At 31.9% G+C, this 18106-nt stretch overlaps 1 protein-coding gene and 1 long non-coding RNA gene across 2 annotated transcripts; both read right to left on the reverse strand.

Moving 5' to 3' along the window:
- Window positions 1–9574: 9574 nt before the first annotated feature.
- On the reverse strand, window positions 9575–10587 carry LOC147908942 (histone-lysine N-methyltransferase SETMAR-like). Its single transcript, XM_087407814.1, has 3 exons — window positions 10583–10587; window positions 9996–10515; window positions 9575–9895 (listed from the first exon to the last, which is right to left on the reverse strand). The coding sequence occupies exons 1-3, from the start codon at window positions 10585–10587 to the stop codon at window positions 9575–9577; spliced, it is 846 nt and encodes a 281-aa protein (XP_087263940.1).
- Window positions 10588–12788: 2201 nt separating this feature from the next.
- LOC147908943 (uncharacterized) lies at window positions 12789–15556 on the reverse strand. Its single transcript, XR_015545584.1, has 2 exons — window positions 13300–15556; window positions 12789–13065 (listed from the first exon to the last, which is right to left on the reverse strand). It is a non-coding gene; the product is annotated as an uncharacterized LOC147908943 (long non-coding RNA).
- Window positions 15557–18106: the final 2550 nt, after the last annotated feature.

The following is an 18106-nucleotide window of genomic DNA, read 5'->3' on the forward strand; positions in this document are numbered from 1 at the left end:
GAATCAGATAGAATACATTAGAAAAATGCATTTTTTTCATATTAGTTATCAGTTTCCCTTCATTATGAAAATATTATTATGTAGTCAAATGTATATATTGTAGTAACTGGAAGTTGTGTAGAACTGTGTAGAATTCATTTTTTCGAGTCTCTTAATTTTGTCTGTAAAAATTCGAAACTAAAAAATGAGTCTATTAGCTCCGGTTTTCCCTACATTCCCATGTCCGAATTATTATTGTTTTTTAGACTGACCATTGTTCTTACGCCGCCACTAAATTTAAACGAACCAAGATGGCAATCAAAAACACAAGAAACACAATACTTGTTTGCTCGTGAAGCTGAAGCTGCGGACGATGAGACTCGGAATGAAACGGATTTTCGATAGTATCGATGACATAGCCTCCTTCTCCGACGCTACGTAATAAAATTATTTTGCGCGCGCAGATGAAAAAAAAAACATAAATTTTCTCTAAATTTTTCTTAAAAATTTAAAATAATCTATATCCCACAGAAGTCAGGAGGGCAGAGGAATGAGATAAAACAAGAACAGGAACGAACAAAAACGAAAAGAAACGTTTTACGACTCCTCTCCTGCTTTTTTTATAACAGTGGAAGAAATTTTTCAAAATGAAAATTTTTTCGCAATAAACCATGAGGAAAAAAGAATTGGTTTACCTCGTGGGTAGTTTCTAACGAATAAGAATTAATACATTAACTATTGAGTTTTTTTCAAAAAAACAAGAAGAAATTTATGAAGCATCTTCGATTTAAAGTAAATTTACGATTGGATTTATTGCTTTTTTAAAAAATTCATTAATGTTTAAAGAGACAGAGGTACAAGAGACGAAAAAAAATGTTAAATTGAGTTGGGAAATGGTAATGCAAAAAAATTTATTCATTTTCCATTTTTCTGAAACTTCCTAGTCAGAAATAGTTCCTCGAAAAGACGTCGTTTCAATGTCGTTACGATGGAAAAGTTGTCGATTCGAAACTTCAACTCGAAATTTCAACATTTTCGAATGATAAAAAACGTATGTAGAGAGTGCAATGAGAGTTCGATATATTTTTAATATTTTTGGTATAAATATGTGATACGTAATATGTGATACGTCTTATATTTTGAATATTTTCATTCAAAGATCGAATCGACATTTTTTTCGATTTCATTTCGACAATTGCAATATCGCTCTAATCATAAAAGCTCTCTCAAAATTTTTCAGAATTTATAAATAATTTTATAACTTTTTAGAAAATTGTGGAATTTTTTTATACAAATCGGAATATTTTTTACAACTGTCGATAAAGTCTACACTTTTTCTTCTAGTAATTCTTTGTATCTTATTTTATTGTTCTACTCCTGCTGAATAACATTACTTTTATTTGTACTTCGTAGTTTATTTAATAAAACTTTATTACGTTACTTTTGTATTGAAGAATTTTAAGGAATAATGTCTCTTACCATAAATAAGCATGAAATCAAGGAAAAATATCATCGTTTCTATCTAATTCTAGCTAGACTAATTCTAGCTCGAATCGATATCGAAATGATCTAAATTTTTAAATTAATGAAATTTAAATGTCGGTCTATCATACAAGTTTCCAATATCATTTGGAAGTATAAAAATACTACTAGTGTCATTGTTACTGCAGTAATATTAATACTGCAATAGTGTCAATGCTGAGCCAGTAATGTTACTACTGTAGTAGTATATGATGACATATGACGTAACATAGAATTACTTCCAGTAATTGTATTATAATATTTGATATAAAAAATTTATTAGAGTAAAAAATACACACACACACACACACACATACATCACACACACACACACACACACACACACACACACACACATCACACATCACACATCACACACACACACACACACACACACACACACACACACATATACATATATTCTTGAGATTTCCACGGATGTTTTCTATATAAAGATTATGCGTTTCGCGAGTTTTCTCCGTGTCCAAATCCATTCCAAGATTTTTGGAAATGCCAACGTTTCGTGAACCTTGCAGTCTACTTCATCAGAGCGAGGAGCAGCCTGCTTGTAAGTTTCGACATAGAATCCCTTTTCACACAGTCCCAATAAAAGACATATTAAACATAATAAAGGCCTCACATGAAGTCCCCTCCGATCTCATCCTGCTAATAGAGCACTGCTTAATAACCACTTACTTCTCCCCTATAACAACTAATTTTATGAACAAACTTCAGGAGCGACAATGGGCTCTCCTATTTCTCCTGTAATCGTCAACATCTTCATGGAGCATTTTGAGGAAGAGATTCTCAGAAAAACATTCAAAAAACCAGAAGTTGGTTCCGTTATATAGACGACACATTCGTGATATAGAGACAGAGCCGAATTCCGTAAATTCCTTATTTTCCTTAACATCCAAACTTCACTATAGATATAGAGGAAAACGGAAAACTCCCCTTCCTAGATGTTCTTGTCTCTAAGAAAGCTGACGATATCTTAGGCCATCAAGTATATAGAAAATCAATACACACAGATAGATACATACATGCCGAGTAGCACCACAACTTAGTACAAAAACAGTCTGCAATCAATTCACTTGTACATAGAGCTTCCACCATCTCTGACAAAGAACATCTACAGACAGAACTCAATCACTTAAAATTAGCCTTACAGAAAAACATGACAAAAAAGACATAATCAAAACAATCAATAACATGCAAACAAGACAACGGTATCTGACACACAATCAGACGAAAGGATATCCATTCTCCTATATGTCAAAGGAATAACAGATCGAAGGATATTAAACAAACACAATATCCAAATTATTTTCAAAGCACCCAAAAAGATAAGATAAATCCTAAGAAATCCTAAAAATCAGAGACCTTTATTCAGCTCCGCAGGAGTATACAAAATACCTTGTTTCTGCGGGCAAGTATACATTGCAGAAACTGGGAGAATGATCAACCTATGGATAAAGGAATACCAATGTGATGTCTAAAACATGTCATGCAATCAGCATTATCAGAACACAACATCGAACAGGACATCAAATACTATTTGATAAAACGACCACAATAGCCAACATTATACTTTCCAAGAAAGTATAATGAGAAAGTATAATGAGAAGCCATAAAGATACAAAAACACCCTAACAATCTGAATAGAGATAATGGCTACAACATAAATAAAATATAGAAAATCATTCTCTCGGTAATTGAAGACTGACCGATTCCCCTACCTTCCCCTTCCAATTCTCTTCTTTTCCCCATTCCAACAAGTAGCATAATATAAAAAGGAACGACCCGGAGGAACAGTTCAGTATCATGCTGCTCTTCGCCCTGATGAAGTGGACTGCAAGGTTCACGAAACGTTGGCATTCCAAGAATGGATCTGGACACGGAGGAAACCCGCGAAATGCATAATTTATATATATATATATATATATATAAATAATTTATTTATATATATATATAAAGATATATAATATATACAAAATATAATATATAAAAAGATATACAATATATATACATATATATATATATATACATACACATATATATCATTAGAGCAATTAGTATTATTTCAACTAATAAATATAATAATTTTATAGTATTATTAGAAACAAGTTATTATCGTAGGTGTCATCATGTATATTACTACTATATTTAACATTAATTATATTTTTTTTTTATGTGTTCCGCCTCTTTCACAACATCTTTGAATAAATATGTTACAATACATCCATTAGCATTATAGGTGTTTATAGTTCTTCGAAGGAGCAATTCCGGTGCGATCACAGAAATAAAGCATGGTGAAGGATTCGGGTGAGTGCATGGCTGCATCATAAAATTAGTTCTCGAATTCATAAAATAAATTTTTTTTTGTTATAATTTTGTCGTGTATCTTCTGAAATATAATGCTAATCAATAATACTTATTTTCACAATAAAATTTCAATGAAACTTTAATAAAATTTTCTCCACTACTATTGTGCTATTAGTGACACTACGTTGAATTTACTTATTGCATTAGTGACACTAGTAGTATATTTTTATGCTGACTAGATCAATTCAAGATTTTATTTCTTTATTTGGAGAATGCAATTCAACCTTTTATGTTAATCGTTTTTTCTTTTGATCTTTTTCATTGGATTCAATTTCTTCAATAACTGTCTTTGTGATAAGTTCATCTCTTTATTTTTTTGTACCTCAGGCCTATCTATTTAATTTGTTTGTCAAAGCTCCAACTCTAGAGAGTTTTTGATGTGCCAAGAGATGGCCTTACTTGCTTGTTTTCAGGCAAGCGTTCGTTCGTTCGTTCGTTCTCTCACACACGACATACTTACCAAAAAAGAGGCTTCATGTAATGAAAAGCGCACAAGTAAAAATCTGATTATCTATCGTATACTACAGTGTACTCGAAACCCTTCCCATAACCCAACAATCTCGAAAATTAATCAAAATTGGATCCAAAAATCCGTCGAAATCAATAGAAATTTCGAAAACTTTCGACTTTTATTTTCGACAACGAAACGATGTCTTTTCGAGAAATTATTTCTGACTGTTTGTGTATACTCCCAAAAAAATAACGTGCAGTATATGGAAATTTATAGAATACAAAAATTAAATATAGTCAATCTCTTTCTTCTTCTTAATTCCTTTTAGTCTTTATTTTTTCTTCCATGCTTTCATCTACATTTCTATCTCCTCTTACTTTCCTCCTTTCACTTTCCAACCAACAAATCTTCTCCTTCCTTCTCTAAATGTCAATTTTGTGATTCCATCATGTCTTAGAACACCGAGGAGACAAGATATTGTTTTATTTCTTTTCGCATTGTCTATTTTTAATGTACTATTTGTATCTGAATCTCTTTTTATTTTTAATTTTTGATTTAAGGTATGTTATATTAAAGATATTATTTTTAGCTGTTACTATATTATAAAGTTCAGTTAATATATAGATATACTCTCTCTCTCTTTTTGCAATCTTAACCTTCATTAATTTTGCTATGTATCATCTCATATATTACATTGCATTGTATTACATTGCTAGTCTTTAATTGTTTATCTGGTTTTTTTTTATTGTTATCTAGCACTATATTTTAGTTATATTATAATTTATATTCAATCATATTAATCAATTCAATCTTATACTATAATTTCACTTATATTATAATTTTTCTACAGGATCAGATTCATATTTGCGTTCTCCGTTCACTTTTAATCAAAGGACATTCATTCTTTTTACTAAAATTGACATTATAAGCATTTCAATGTAGTAGCTATTATCATGCGTACGCTCTTTTTTCCTTATACATTACAATTGTGAACATTAAGATATTCGTTTTCATGTTACTAACGTGTGTTTTAGAGAGCGGAATAGATAATTTATTATGTTTTTGTTTTTTCCGACTGTAATGATTATGTATGTTTTTAATATTTTGAAAATGATCCGATCGCGATCGAAACACTTTCCTATATTAAATTTTTAACTTAAAAGATTTCTAGTTTTTTTATTGTTTTTTTTTATATTCTATATCATGTTTTATTTTATACAATAATTTTTGGCTCATAGTCCTATTTTTGTTTGTTTTATTAAATATTAGTTAAATTAATAAACATGAGGAAAGTTTTAAACGAAGGGAATTATGTTCAATGATCGCCATGATTTTTTCCTCATGATAAGGCAAATCCTGAAGAAGAGAAAAAACTAACAAAAATCAAGTAATATTGTTGATCAAGCGAGATATAGGAATTTCTATTAAAAATGTATTTCTTCTTTTGTTGAAAAATTTATTATTTATCAGTCGTAGATTAATATTGCATGAGAATCCTTTCAAGTAAGAAGATACAAAAAAAAACAGAAGAAAAAATTTAAAACGTGAGATTTACCATAACAATAAAAATTTTATAGTGTGACAAAAACTTTCCGGATAATAATGAAAACGAGAGCTAAAGATTATTTATTAGGATAAATACGAAGCGAGCGATGCTTTTCGAGATAATTTTTATGGGGGAGAGACGGAGCTAGATCAGATATGGGGTTGGTCATAACTAGAAAGTTTTTGTCGTCTCCTACTTTTCTAAATTTTACAAGAAAATCATTTCTAGTAAAGGAAGCAACCAATTACTAAAATTGTTAAAACCTATCGGCCGATGAAGGGACTAGAAACTTTTAGCGATTCTTTTCGGGGAGAAAAATTTTATGAATGTCTTTACGAACATAAATAGCATGCACTGATCAAAGTACATACAGTTTAGTCCCGCATTCAGACTTTGTAGAAATTGATTTATGTTGACTATTTGTGAGTCGTTTTTAATTCTATATTTAAAAAATGGAACTTCGCGAGTTATTCACCAATTTTTTCATCGTTGCTAGCAACTAAAATAAAAAATTAGTTGCCGCTGATTATCTGAAAAATTGTCAAATAATGGCGAAAAAATTCCATTTTCGGAAATATTTCGTGAATGCTCCAGCACATTAGTGCATTATGCACACAAACTGGGGCATTGCGGTGGTGATGAGAGATTAAAAAATATAATCGCTCGTCTAGAAATACGCGAGTGTTTTGGTATGAGGAGGATGACGTAGGAGGTCAATAGCTAACTTAAAGCAACGCACTGGACTAAGAGGTAAGCAGTAATAATTTCTAAAATAAAATTGAACACATATTAACATTAAAAGTTTTACTTTGTAATTAAATTATAATATTTATTTCATAAAACCGATTGTATTATAGGACGAGCGATACCGCATCACAGGGAGCGTCCAGTAGGACGACTTAATTTAAAGCGACGTCACCCTGTGAGAGAAGAAGAGGAGGGAGTATTAGTGAGTAAGTTTTAGGAAATAAATATTAACTAAACGTTTATAGAAATTTCGATTATTAAAATATTTTATTTTTTTTAGGAAGAGCACGAATTGAACCGAAAAATAATGTTCCATCTCCGCGTGACGTTCCTATCATCGTAATTGGTAAGTATTTTACAAATAACCGAGAAATCTAGTTCATATAATATAGATATAATGCGATAAAGAACAAAATTAATTTTATTTTAGATGATGATGATGACAACAATGATAGGAATGGCGATTTGAGTTCGTCTGATTCGATTCGAATATTGGTCTCTCCAGATTTCACCATTTCCATAACGTGTAAGTTTTTAAAAAAAATAAGTTAGTCGAGAGTTAAATAAGTTATAGAGAGTTAGTTTTATACAGAGTTCAAAAATAATAATAGTGACAAAAATTACTTTTTAGCGCAGGAAATCGAACAAGAGCGGGAGGAACTAACGCTGGAAGAAAATGTGAAGTCTGGAGAGGAGGAGGAGGAGGAGGAGGAGGAGAAGGAAAAGGAGGAGGAGGAAGAGGAAGAAGAGAAGGAGGAGGAGGAGGAAGGGGAGAGGAGGAGGATAATGAGAACATTGATGATAACAATGTCAATGATGATGTCGACGATGATGATAATAATGATGCCGATGATAATGCTGTTGATAATGAGGAGCAGAACAAAGCAAATGTTGAGGATAGCATTGATGATAACGGTGATGATGAGGAGAAGGAGGAGGAAATATGTGACGAGGTAAAAGTAACTCAGGAGGTAATAGAGGAAGAAGAAGAAAACACATATTACGCACCTCTTGAAAATGAAGGTGATAATATTTTTATTTTTTGCTTTAAATTTGTTTGTTGCTCGAGATATTTAAGTAGATATTTTTATCAGATATTTCGTACTCCCCTGTTCTGCTTATGTCGTTGGAATATTAAAATTTACAAAAAAGAAAAAACAGTATCCTCTCACGTACGATCATGTAAACAGATGTCTTGCCATGTTGTAATGTTACGACTAGTAGTATAAGTTTCTGACTTAATATTGTATATATAGTGATGTTATCAGATTAATAAAGTTTGTTTAATTTTATTTTACAGTACAAACTGGCGGTGGTGCCGATCATCCTACCTCCGCGGTTCTACATCGCGACATCGCAAGGGAAGAAAACGCTCCCTTGGAAGAAGAATTCTCGCAAAATTTCGAGGACTCCATCGACGATGAACATCGGCAGCAGCAGCAACGGCAACAGATACATCATCATCAGGAGGAAAATAATCACCGGCCATCATCAGCAGGAGATTAGAAATAACTTCTCTTTTATTGAGTTAAGATCGGAAAACTCGCGTCGATTTAGGAATTTTGTGATACTAGGGAGGGAGGCAACTTTCACGATACGTCCGCTACCCGAAGGTACTGATATCGTTCGTTGGATAGAAAGCGCGTTCCGTGAAATTCGGACGTATGCACTACATTCGTGCGAACCGAATGATTACGTAGGATTATCGTTCGAGCCAGAGGATTTAGCGCGTGGTCCGGCTGGTCTATCGTTTCGTCTAGCACGCGACTTAACTCACAGAACATATGGCAACTCGTAAGTTCGCTGGCGCAAAGTGCTGGAGGATTCAATATCGCAGAAAATTTTACATTACGTGTTTTCAAAGTCTCAATACTTGCTGGTCGTGGGCGTCAATCTAATTGATTAACTCGCGAAGATGTAGCCAAACACTCGATTTTGCAAATAAATAACACAGACAATTTGTGTTTTCCCCATTCACTCGTAGTGGCACGTGTATATCAAGAGCATGGGCAACTGCGGTGGGAACTGCAAGAAAGATGGGAATCCAGCGTTCTTCACTTACAGCGTAAGTTGGCCGAAGAATTAACGAAATCCGCTGGTATCATGATTTCCAAGGAAGATTGTGAAATTCGCGAAATCGAGCAATTCCAACGGATTCTTGCTTTCGAAAATATTGCAATTATGATATATAATTTTCGTACTTTTGGTCGAGGCAAGAATTCGATGTACGACTGCGCATTACTTCCTAGGTTGCGAACCCACGTGTCATTTAAATATAATATATTACGAGGGCTCGCAACATTATAATCCTATATTAAATATAAAAGCCGCCGCCGGTTCTCGCGAAGGATATTGCGTAGCGTGCATCGTGGACTTTCGTAATGACAGAGGTCATCGATGCATTAAAAAATGCCCACGCTGCTGAGACAGTGGAATAGGACGTCTTAACGTGACGAGTGCTCGAAGATAACTGTGCTTCGCGACGACGAATTACCGTCTTCGAATCTCGGATAAGACAAAGAAAGTACTGCGATAGTTAATCGAGCGTCTATTCTTCTATATGAACAATAAAATAATTATTCTGCAACTTTAGATTTTGATATTTTGTCCTTCTAATTTCTTTCTTTAATTTGTAAAGCGGTAAATTAGATCCGTTACTTAAATTAGAATATATGTGCTTTTCCATTCACGCTTAATTCACCGCTAGGTAATAGTTTCGTTGTTTATTAGAGTAATAATATATTTAGGTGTTATACAGATTAAACTGTAGTAAGCTAGAACATTAGAATTAAACTGTGTATAAAGTATTTAAACGGGATATATGTATATATATTGGATATGGGAAAAAGTTCGTGGCGATTTTTTAGTAAAATTCAAATGTTTTTCTTAGAGTATTAAAATCAATTTATTTAAACTAAATATGCTCCATTATTTTCAATAATATTTTACCATTTTGGGAGCAGAGCCATAATCCCATCGCGATAGAACTTCTGTGGTTTCTGGTCGAAAAACTGCTTCAAATGATTTTCACAGGCCTCTAATGAAGCCAGCTTTACACCATTAAGAGAGTTCTGCAGAGATCTAAACAAATGATAGTCTAATGCTATGTCAGGACTATACGGTGGATGCATTAATACTTTCCAGCCAAGCTCTCGCAATTTTTGTCGAGTTATCAAAGATGTGTATAGTCGAGCGTTGTCGTGATGGAAGACGCCCCTCTTATTGATTAATTCTGGCCGCTTCCTCTCAATTGCTTGTTGTATTCTCTCCAATTGTTCAGAATTAATTATTAGAGTTCGGAATTAATTATTTGATTGGACGATAACAGCTCATAGTGAACGATTCCCTTTCAATCCCATCACACACATCACCTTCTTCGTCGTCAATCCAGATTTTGCGATTGCTTATGCCTTCTCTCCTTCCTTTATCCACAATCTTTTGCGAGTTCGATTGTCCGTATGTGATCCATTTTTCATCACCAGTTATCATTCTCTTCAGAAATGGCTCAATTTCATTCCGTTTCAGTTGCGTATCGCAAAGATTAATTCGGTCCATCATGTTCTTAACATTTAACTCGTGAGGAACCCAAACATCGAGCTTCTTTTTGTATCCAACTTTGTGTAAATGATTTAAAACTGTTTTGTGGTCGATGACTAGTTCCCTGGCAATTTCCACAGTGCTCACATGCTTATCATGCTCGACTTTTTCCATGATTTCATCGAACTTTTCAATGATTGGTTGACCGGAGCGAAGTTCATCTTTTACAATTTCCAGTAAAACGAACGAACCATTTCCGTGCTGTTGATTTTGATAGAGTATCTTCACCGTAAATAGCACAAATTTTTTCACAAGTCTGTGCAGCGTTCTTGCCTTTATCGTAGTAATACTGCAAAATGTAGCGAATTTTTTCCTTATTTATTTCCATTTTTTAAATAAAAAAATTTTTGATCTACTTCATTTCAATCTTTTTCGGCTCAAAACAAAGGTTGAAATGTCACTTTTTAAACGCACATCTAGTGTTGTCGATGCGATTAATAGTTACCGAGTGCCAAGCATTTAATGTCATCTAATGGGAAAAACGCCACGAACTTTTTCCTACACCCAATATATATATATATATATATATATATATATATAATATAAAGTTTAAACAGGAGATGTATAATATATACGTATATACTAAGAATAATTATAACTATGGTAAATTTTCAATTGTTGTCGCAACTGCAATAAAAAAAGTGAAATTCATTTTCATAAAGTTTGAGAGATTCTAAATTTTGATTTTCGAAAGAGGCTTCTATAAGCTTGCGATTAGATTATGTTACAAATTCCTTCGGGATAATTACTTCCCCTTAGAGATAAGAACGCCTCCTTTGTGTCGTCTATGTTGATTCCTTAAGAGAAAAAGATTCAATGAATATATTTGATGAATATATTTGATTATTTTATTATTACTTGGTAATTATTTATTCACTTAGATCTCTCAAGATTATAGAAATGTATTGTTATAGAAAAAGGGTATTATATAAATTTATATGTTGGTATAATACATTTCTGTGAGCAATATCATTGGGTTAACGTTCAATATTTAGAAATTATTATATTTTAGTCTTTAACATTGTTATGCAATGCGTTAAAGGATACATTTATTAACTTGTTCTCTTTTTTCTTGTTTCATTTATTGTTACTTAGCTTCCTTCGATTTGAGGAAAAGAAAATAAAAATAATAGAAGTATAACTATTGTATTATTGTAGATCTTGTGTTACATTAATTAGTTATATATTTTCGTAATCATGGCAATATTCCATTTATTATAGCGACATTATGTTGTCAACGTAATGTTATGTTCATCAGAGTGCACCAGCTTGAAAATCGTATGTCTACTTAGCTTTAAGAAATCGCGTCAAATATTTAGTAAACTCAGAATTCTATAAAAAAAATATAATATAATATTACTATAAACATTGTAAAATGTAATAAAACTTACAGTTACGAGATCAGATCCCTAAAATCAGTATAAACAAACTCCCACAACTACCTAAAAGTTATCATATTCAAAATAACAAATATTGGAATAATAATTATTAATGTACATTATTATAAACAATTAGGAATATCTCCACCCATTTGATTTGACTAAACCAATGAATACATCTCTATGATAAAATTCCGTTTAAAATATTTTCTTCAAATTTCAAATAGATAATTGCAAGAAGATAATGGCAAAAAACTAAAATCGAAAAAATTTAAAAGAATTCAATATATTAAAAATTACTACGTAAAGAAATCTATTCAACAATTATTTATTTTCAAAACTTCAGTATATAAACAATCTCAAATAATTGTTCTATAATCAATTTTAATAACTCACATGAAAACCAAGACTAAACATATTGATCCTACAACCTTAGAAAATTAATATAGCCTCAAATAAAATTAAAATAAAAATTCAAACTAAAAGACACCCGATATAAAGCAAAATAACTGAAAACTGTCCCAGCACACACACACACACATATATATATATATATATACATAGATAGATAGATAGATAAATATTAAGATATATGTACATAAATATATATAGAAAAAAAATACATATTCATATACACATATATATATATATATATATATATATATATATATTAACTTATCTTAATATTTATTCATTTTCTCCCATCCCTCCTTTTAACCGGCATTATGTTACATCGCTCGTATAATGTTACTGCGATAGATTTAAGATTTTTGATCTTTAGGTCTAATCAATTATGAAAATGATCCGTATCAGGAATGATTAGGAAGCTATCCGTATCAGAAATGAAGGAAATACGATAAGTATAAATAGTAAATATGGCATATATAAATATCTAAAATAAAAATATCTCTGTGTCTGTAATCATTCGTTCCTTCTTCGCGGCATCATATTACGTGCGCGTCATCACGTGCGATACCATCGCGAGCAACCGTATCATCGCGCTCTTTAAAATAATAACATAATTCGACAGAATAAAAAATATTTCTGCATGAATAATCGCATAAACGCTGAGGGAGAGATTACGTAAGAAAAAGATGGCGACACTTGAGAGATGATAAGTATACAGGGTTGGCCATATTCGACGGAAAGATGTTTTTTTTTTCAATCATGGGAAAAAAACACATTTTTTGCTGTTCATTTTAAAAATCATTTAATAAGGTCCAAGGATATTTATGTACATCATTTTTTGAATATGATATCTCTTAAATGATCGCCTTGAGCCTGCATGGCGAGTAGTGCCCATTTTGCAGCGTTTTCCATCGTTTTGACCAATGTTTCGGCCGATATGGCGGCTATTTCCTGTCGGATGTTGGCCTTAAGTTCGTCTAGGGTCCTTGGCTTGTTGACATAAACCTTTGATTTCAAATAGCCCCACAAAAAGAAGTCTGGAGCCGTTAAATCTGGTGAACGACAGGTAACAGTTTTTTGCGTCAGTTGAATTTTGTATGGGAACAAATGCAAATCATAATGCAATATGCGACGTAAAGTGGTTCGTTTTATGCCCAACTGCTCAGATCGACGTGTTTGAGATGTTGTTGGAGACCTCTGAACACTGGCCTGTACGAGTGCGATATTATCATCCGATCGCCTTGGTCGCATTTTAGTTGGACGCTTGGGATTAATAAGTGCCTCACCAGTTGAAAATCTTTCATACAAACGATACAATGTGTTCGCGGAAGGCGCACTTTTCACTTTATTTATTTTTCTCCATGCACGTTGAGTTTTAATAGTTGACTTGTTTTGTTGAATGTAAATTTCAACAATCTGAGAGCGTTCGCGTGGCGTGTACTGCTCCATGGCAAAAATTTCCTTCGACTGACGCTTCAAACGCGCTACGTCGTAACTCGATCTAACATCTCTGTCAAAAGTTACAGTGTTGCCAGATCTTTCCGTCGAATATGGCCAACCCTGTACATGTATAGTATGTGCGATGGGGACCGGCGACGGACCCAGTGATGCGAATTCCGGGCCGCTTGCAGCACGCGATTAGCGCCACCGTTCGGCAGCCTGGCGCAACCGGTAGCAATGCAAGCATGTCCCGTGTCCGTGTGACTTCGTTAGTTAGAAGCGTGCCGACTATTATCGCTCTGTCCTTTTTGCACTACGTTCTTATTGCTTGCCTTGTCGGCACACTGAGAACGAGAGAGAACATTGTTTCACTCAAGCGAGCGTCGAGCAACCGAAATATGCTTTCTCGGCCTCTCGGCTCTCGACGTCAGGCGTGTATCAGGAGACATGGAGGCATGGGAACATTCTAAATAACATAAGTTTTAATAAATTGTAATAAATTGTAATATACCCCTCCCAGAATATTATAAATCGTGTCAAAACGCGATAATTGACAGGAGATTAATTGTTTATGATTTTCCATTCGTATTATGTACTACGGTCATAAATTCGATCCGCAAGAAATTGGAGTGGTCGAGCGCGTAAGTTGTGAGATCGGAAATAAGTACTATAATTAGTAGTAAACATATGTATTAGATCAAGTATATTTTCATATAATTTTTGAAATTATTGCTCGTATGTGTAATTTTGAAGCAATAGTTGTAGGGAAAACCCGATTCGCTTTTCAATAGGCAAATAAAAAATTATTTTAAAATTACACAACATATGAAGGCTTTCAATTGTACACTACAAAATTATATTGGTATCACCTTTATTTATATTATTAATAATCTCGTTTTCAAAATTTTGTTCATTAACAGAATTTTAAATGCGGATGTGATGGTTAGAAAGAAACATTTTATACAAAATATTGATCGACACAAAGCGTATTTGTCATAAACGCAACATCATTAAACATGTTTTTTTTAACAATAGAAGTCAAAACGTGGTTAAACTTAAACAATGTGATTGAAAAGACATACACCACGAGCGCAAGATGTTAGTAGCGAAATATTTATATTTTAATAGATTACCATAGAATAAAAACAATACAATAAAATAGACCTCATATATCAGGCTATCTTCAGTATTACAAAATTAATGTGTGTTATAACTTTCATACATGTTGAAAACACCTAATTTCGAATAAATTTTATTCACGTTATAATAATGAGATAAAATATTTTTCACGCTCAATTACAATTATATTTTCGAAGAGCTTGACGCTCAGATTATAAATTTTTTTAGTCCATAAAATCATGTCAAATACTCCAGATGTCAATTGTCGTTTTTTTGTCACAACAGTTAGTCGAACTTATTGAAACACATAATTTCCAGATTCTATTAAATATGAAATTTATTGATAATATTAATAGCGCTTCAATTAAAAAAATTAATATAACTGTGATATATATATATATATATATAAATTATAATACCTGTGTTAACAATAAGTTCAGTTATGGAATCCAAGATTTGGAAAACTATATTGAACTGCTCAAGAGTCGAAAACAAAATATCTAACTCTAATCATGAAAGACGGTTTATATACAATTTTGTTTATTTATGAAGATTATTTCTGACGTTAGTCTCTTTTGAAAGAATGATTCTATATCTAATATCTGAATATCATCCCAATTAAATTTATGACAATATTCAAATTGATGTTGTGAGACCACATTGTGAGCGCTATTTAATTTTTTAATGTTAGTTTTATGTTTATTTATTCCAGCTTTAACTTTCCTTTTAGTTTGGTCCACGTAAGAGAGATGTTTTTTTTATATGAATCTTTCATCGATTAAATCGAACACCATACATGTCGAATCATTATTTTTCCTACAATTTTTGATTTTAAGGTACACGAATAATTGCACTTATTATATATAAATATAACAAGAAAATATATTGACCTTATACAGATGATTAATTAAACTACTTGTATCACGAAAATATATTAAGAGGAAAAAAGGAAAAAAGGGATTTTCGCGTGAGACTACCAGCGTACTGTCCGCGCATTTTATTTACTTAGCCACATCGATTAAATGAGTTTGACGTTTACTAGTGCAATATAGAATCCACACGATGAACGCTCTCGTGTTTTCGTATTCTTAAGAATCTCGAGTTTTCGATGCAACGTGCGATATTATTATCAAAATAATTACTCTCCTTCTCTACTTTCCTATACATTTTAAACATTAATCGGAATAAAGTGAGATGTATTAGATATTATTATAGTGCATACTTCTACGAATTACGCAACATTCAAATTTGTGAATGTGAAAGTATCCACTCTCAGCCAATATGTACGTCTTTTAATTTAAGATGTTATGTTATAATGAAATTAATTGTAACACTTTTAATTATACCATAACTTATAAAGTAAATTATTTTAAAAATATTGTAGTTTCATCTTATTTAAATAACGTACATATTGTTGCTAAAAAAATGTTTCGTTTTTGCTTCCACACACACACACACACACACACACACACACACACACGCGCGCGCGCGCGCGCGCGCGCAACACCGCAATTTATTTATAAATTTTATATTTATTTTTAATGACAATTTTTTACATTTCCCTCCTGATGGAAGAGACCACCACCTTCTCGTGGTTTCCGTTGAGCAACAATATGTACGTTATTTAAAATAAATAAGATGAAACTACAATATTTTTAAAATAATTTACTTTATAAGTTATGGTATAATTAAAAGTGTCACAATTAATTTCATTATAACATAACATCTTAAATTAAAAGACGTACATATTGGCCGAGAGTGGATACTTTCACATTCACAAATTTGAATGTTGCGTAATTCGTAGAAGTATGCACTATAATAATATCTAATACATCTCACTTTATTCCGATTAATGTTTAAAATGTATAGGAAAGTAGAGAAGGAGAGTGATTATTATGATAATAATATCGTACGTTGCATCGAAAACTCGAGATTCTTAAGAATACGAAAACACGAGAGCGTTCATCGTGTGGATTCTATATTGCACTAGTAAACGTCAAACTCATTTAATCGATGTGGCTGAGTAAATAAAATGCGCGGACAGTACGCTGGTAGTCTCACGCGAAAATCCCTTTTTTCCTTTTTTCCTCTTAATATATTTTCGTGATACAAGTAGTTTAATTAATCATCTGTATAAGGTCAATATATTTTCTTGTTATATTTATATATAATAAGTGCAATTATTCGTGTACCTTAAAATCAAAAATTGTAGGAAAAATAATGATTCGACATGTATGGTGTTCGATTTAATCGATGAAAGATTCATATAAAAAAAACATCTCTCTTACGTGGACCAAACTAAAAGGAAAGTTAAAGCTGGAATAAATAAACATAAAACTAACATTAAAAAATTAAATAGCGCTCACAATGTGGTCTCACAACATCAATTTGAATATTGTCATAAATTTAATTGGGATGATATTCAGATATTAGATATAGAATCATTCTTTCAAAAGAGACTAACGTCAGAAATAATCTTCATAAATAAACAAAATTGTATATAAACCGTCTTTCATGATTAGAGTTAGATATTTTGTTTTCGACTCTTGAGCAGTTCAATATAGTTTTCCAAATCTTGGATTCCATAACTGAACTTATTGTTAACACAGGTATTATAATTTATATATATATATATATATCACAGTTATATTAATTTTTTTAATTGAAGCGCTATTAATATTATCAATAAATTTCACATTTAATAGAATCTGGAAATTATGTGTTTCAATAAGTTCGACTAACTGTTGTGACAAAAAAACGACAATTGACATCTGGAGTATTTGACATGATTTTATGGACTAAAAAAATTTATAATCTGAGCGTCAAGCTCTTCGAAAATATAATTGTAATTGAGCGTGAAAAATATTTTATCTCATTATTATAACGTGAATAAAATTTATTCGAAATTAGGTGTTTTCAACATGTATGAAAGTTATAACACACATTAATTTTGTAATACTGAAGATAGCCTGATATATGAGGTCTATTTTATTGTATTGTTTTTATTCTATGGTAATCTATTAAAATATAAATATTTCGCTACTAACATCTTGCGCTCGTGGTGTATGTCTTTTCAATCACATTGTTTAAGTTTAACCACGTTTTGACTTCTATTGTTAAAAAAAACATGTTTAATGATGTTGCGTTTATGACAAATACGCTTTGTGTCGATCAATATTTTGTATAAAATGTTTCTTTCTAACCATCACATCCGCATTTAAAATTCTGTTAATGAACAAAATTTTGAAAACGAGATTATTAATAATATAAATAAAGGTGATACCAATATAATTTTGTAGTGTACAATTGAAAGCCTTCATATGTTGTGTAATTTTAAAATAATTTTTTATTTGCCTATTGAAAAGCGAATCGGGTTTTCCCTACAACTATTGCTTCAAAATTACACATACGAGCAATAATTTCAAAAATTATATGAAAATATACTTGATCTAATACATATGTTTACTACTAATTATAGTACTTATTTCCGATCTCACAACTTACGCGCTCGACCACTCCAATTTCTTGCGGATC

This window comes from Acromyrmex echinatior, chromosome 7 (assembly GCF_024713525.1).
Source record: "Acromyrmex echinatior isolate Ae372 chromosome 7, ASM2471352v2, whole genome shotgun sequence".
Taxonomy (NCBI): Eukaryota; Metazoa; Arthropoda; class Insecta; order Hymenoptera; family Formicidae; genus Acromyrmex; species Acromyrmex echinatior.

Coding starts and splice junctions, on each gene's coding strand:
- LOC147908942 (XM_087407814.1), bottom strand. Junction 9,896..9,995: donor TTGACGACGAAGAAGGTGAT/GTGTGTGATGGG, acceptor GAACAATTGGAG/AGAATACAACAAGCAATTGA.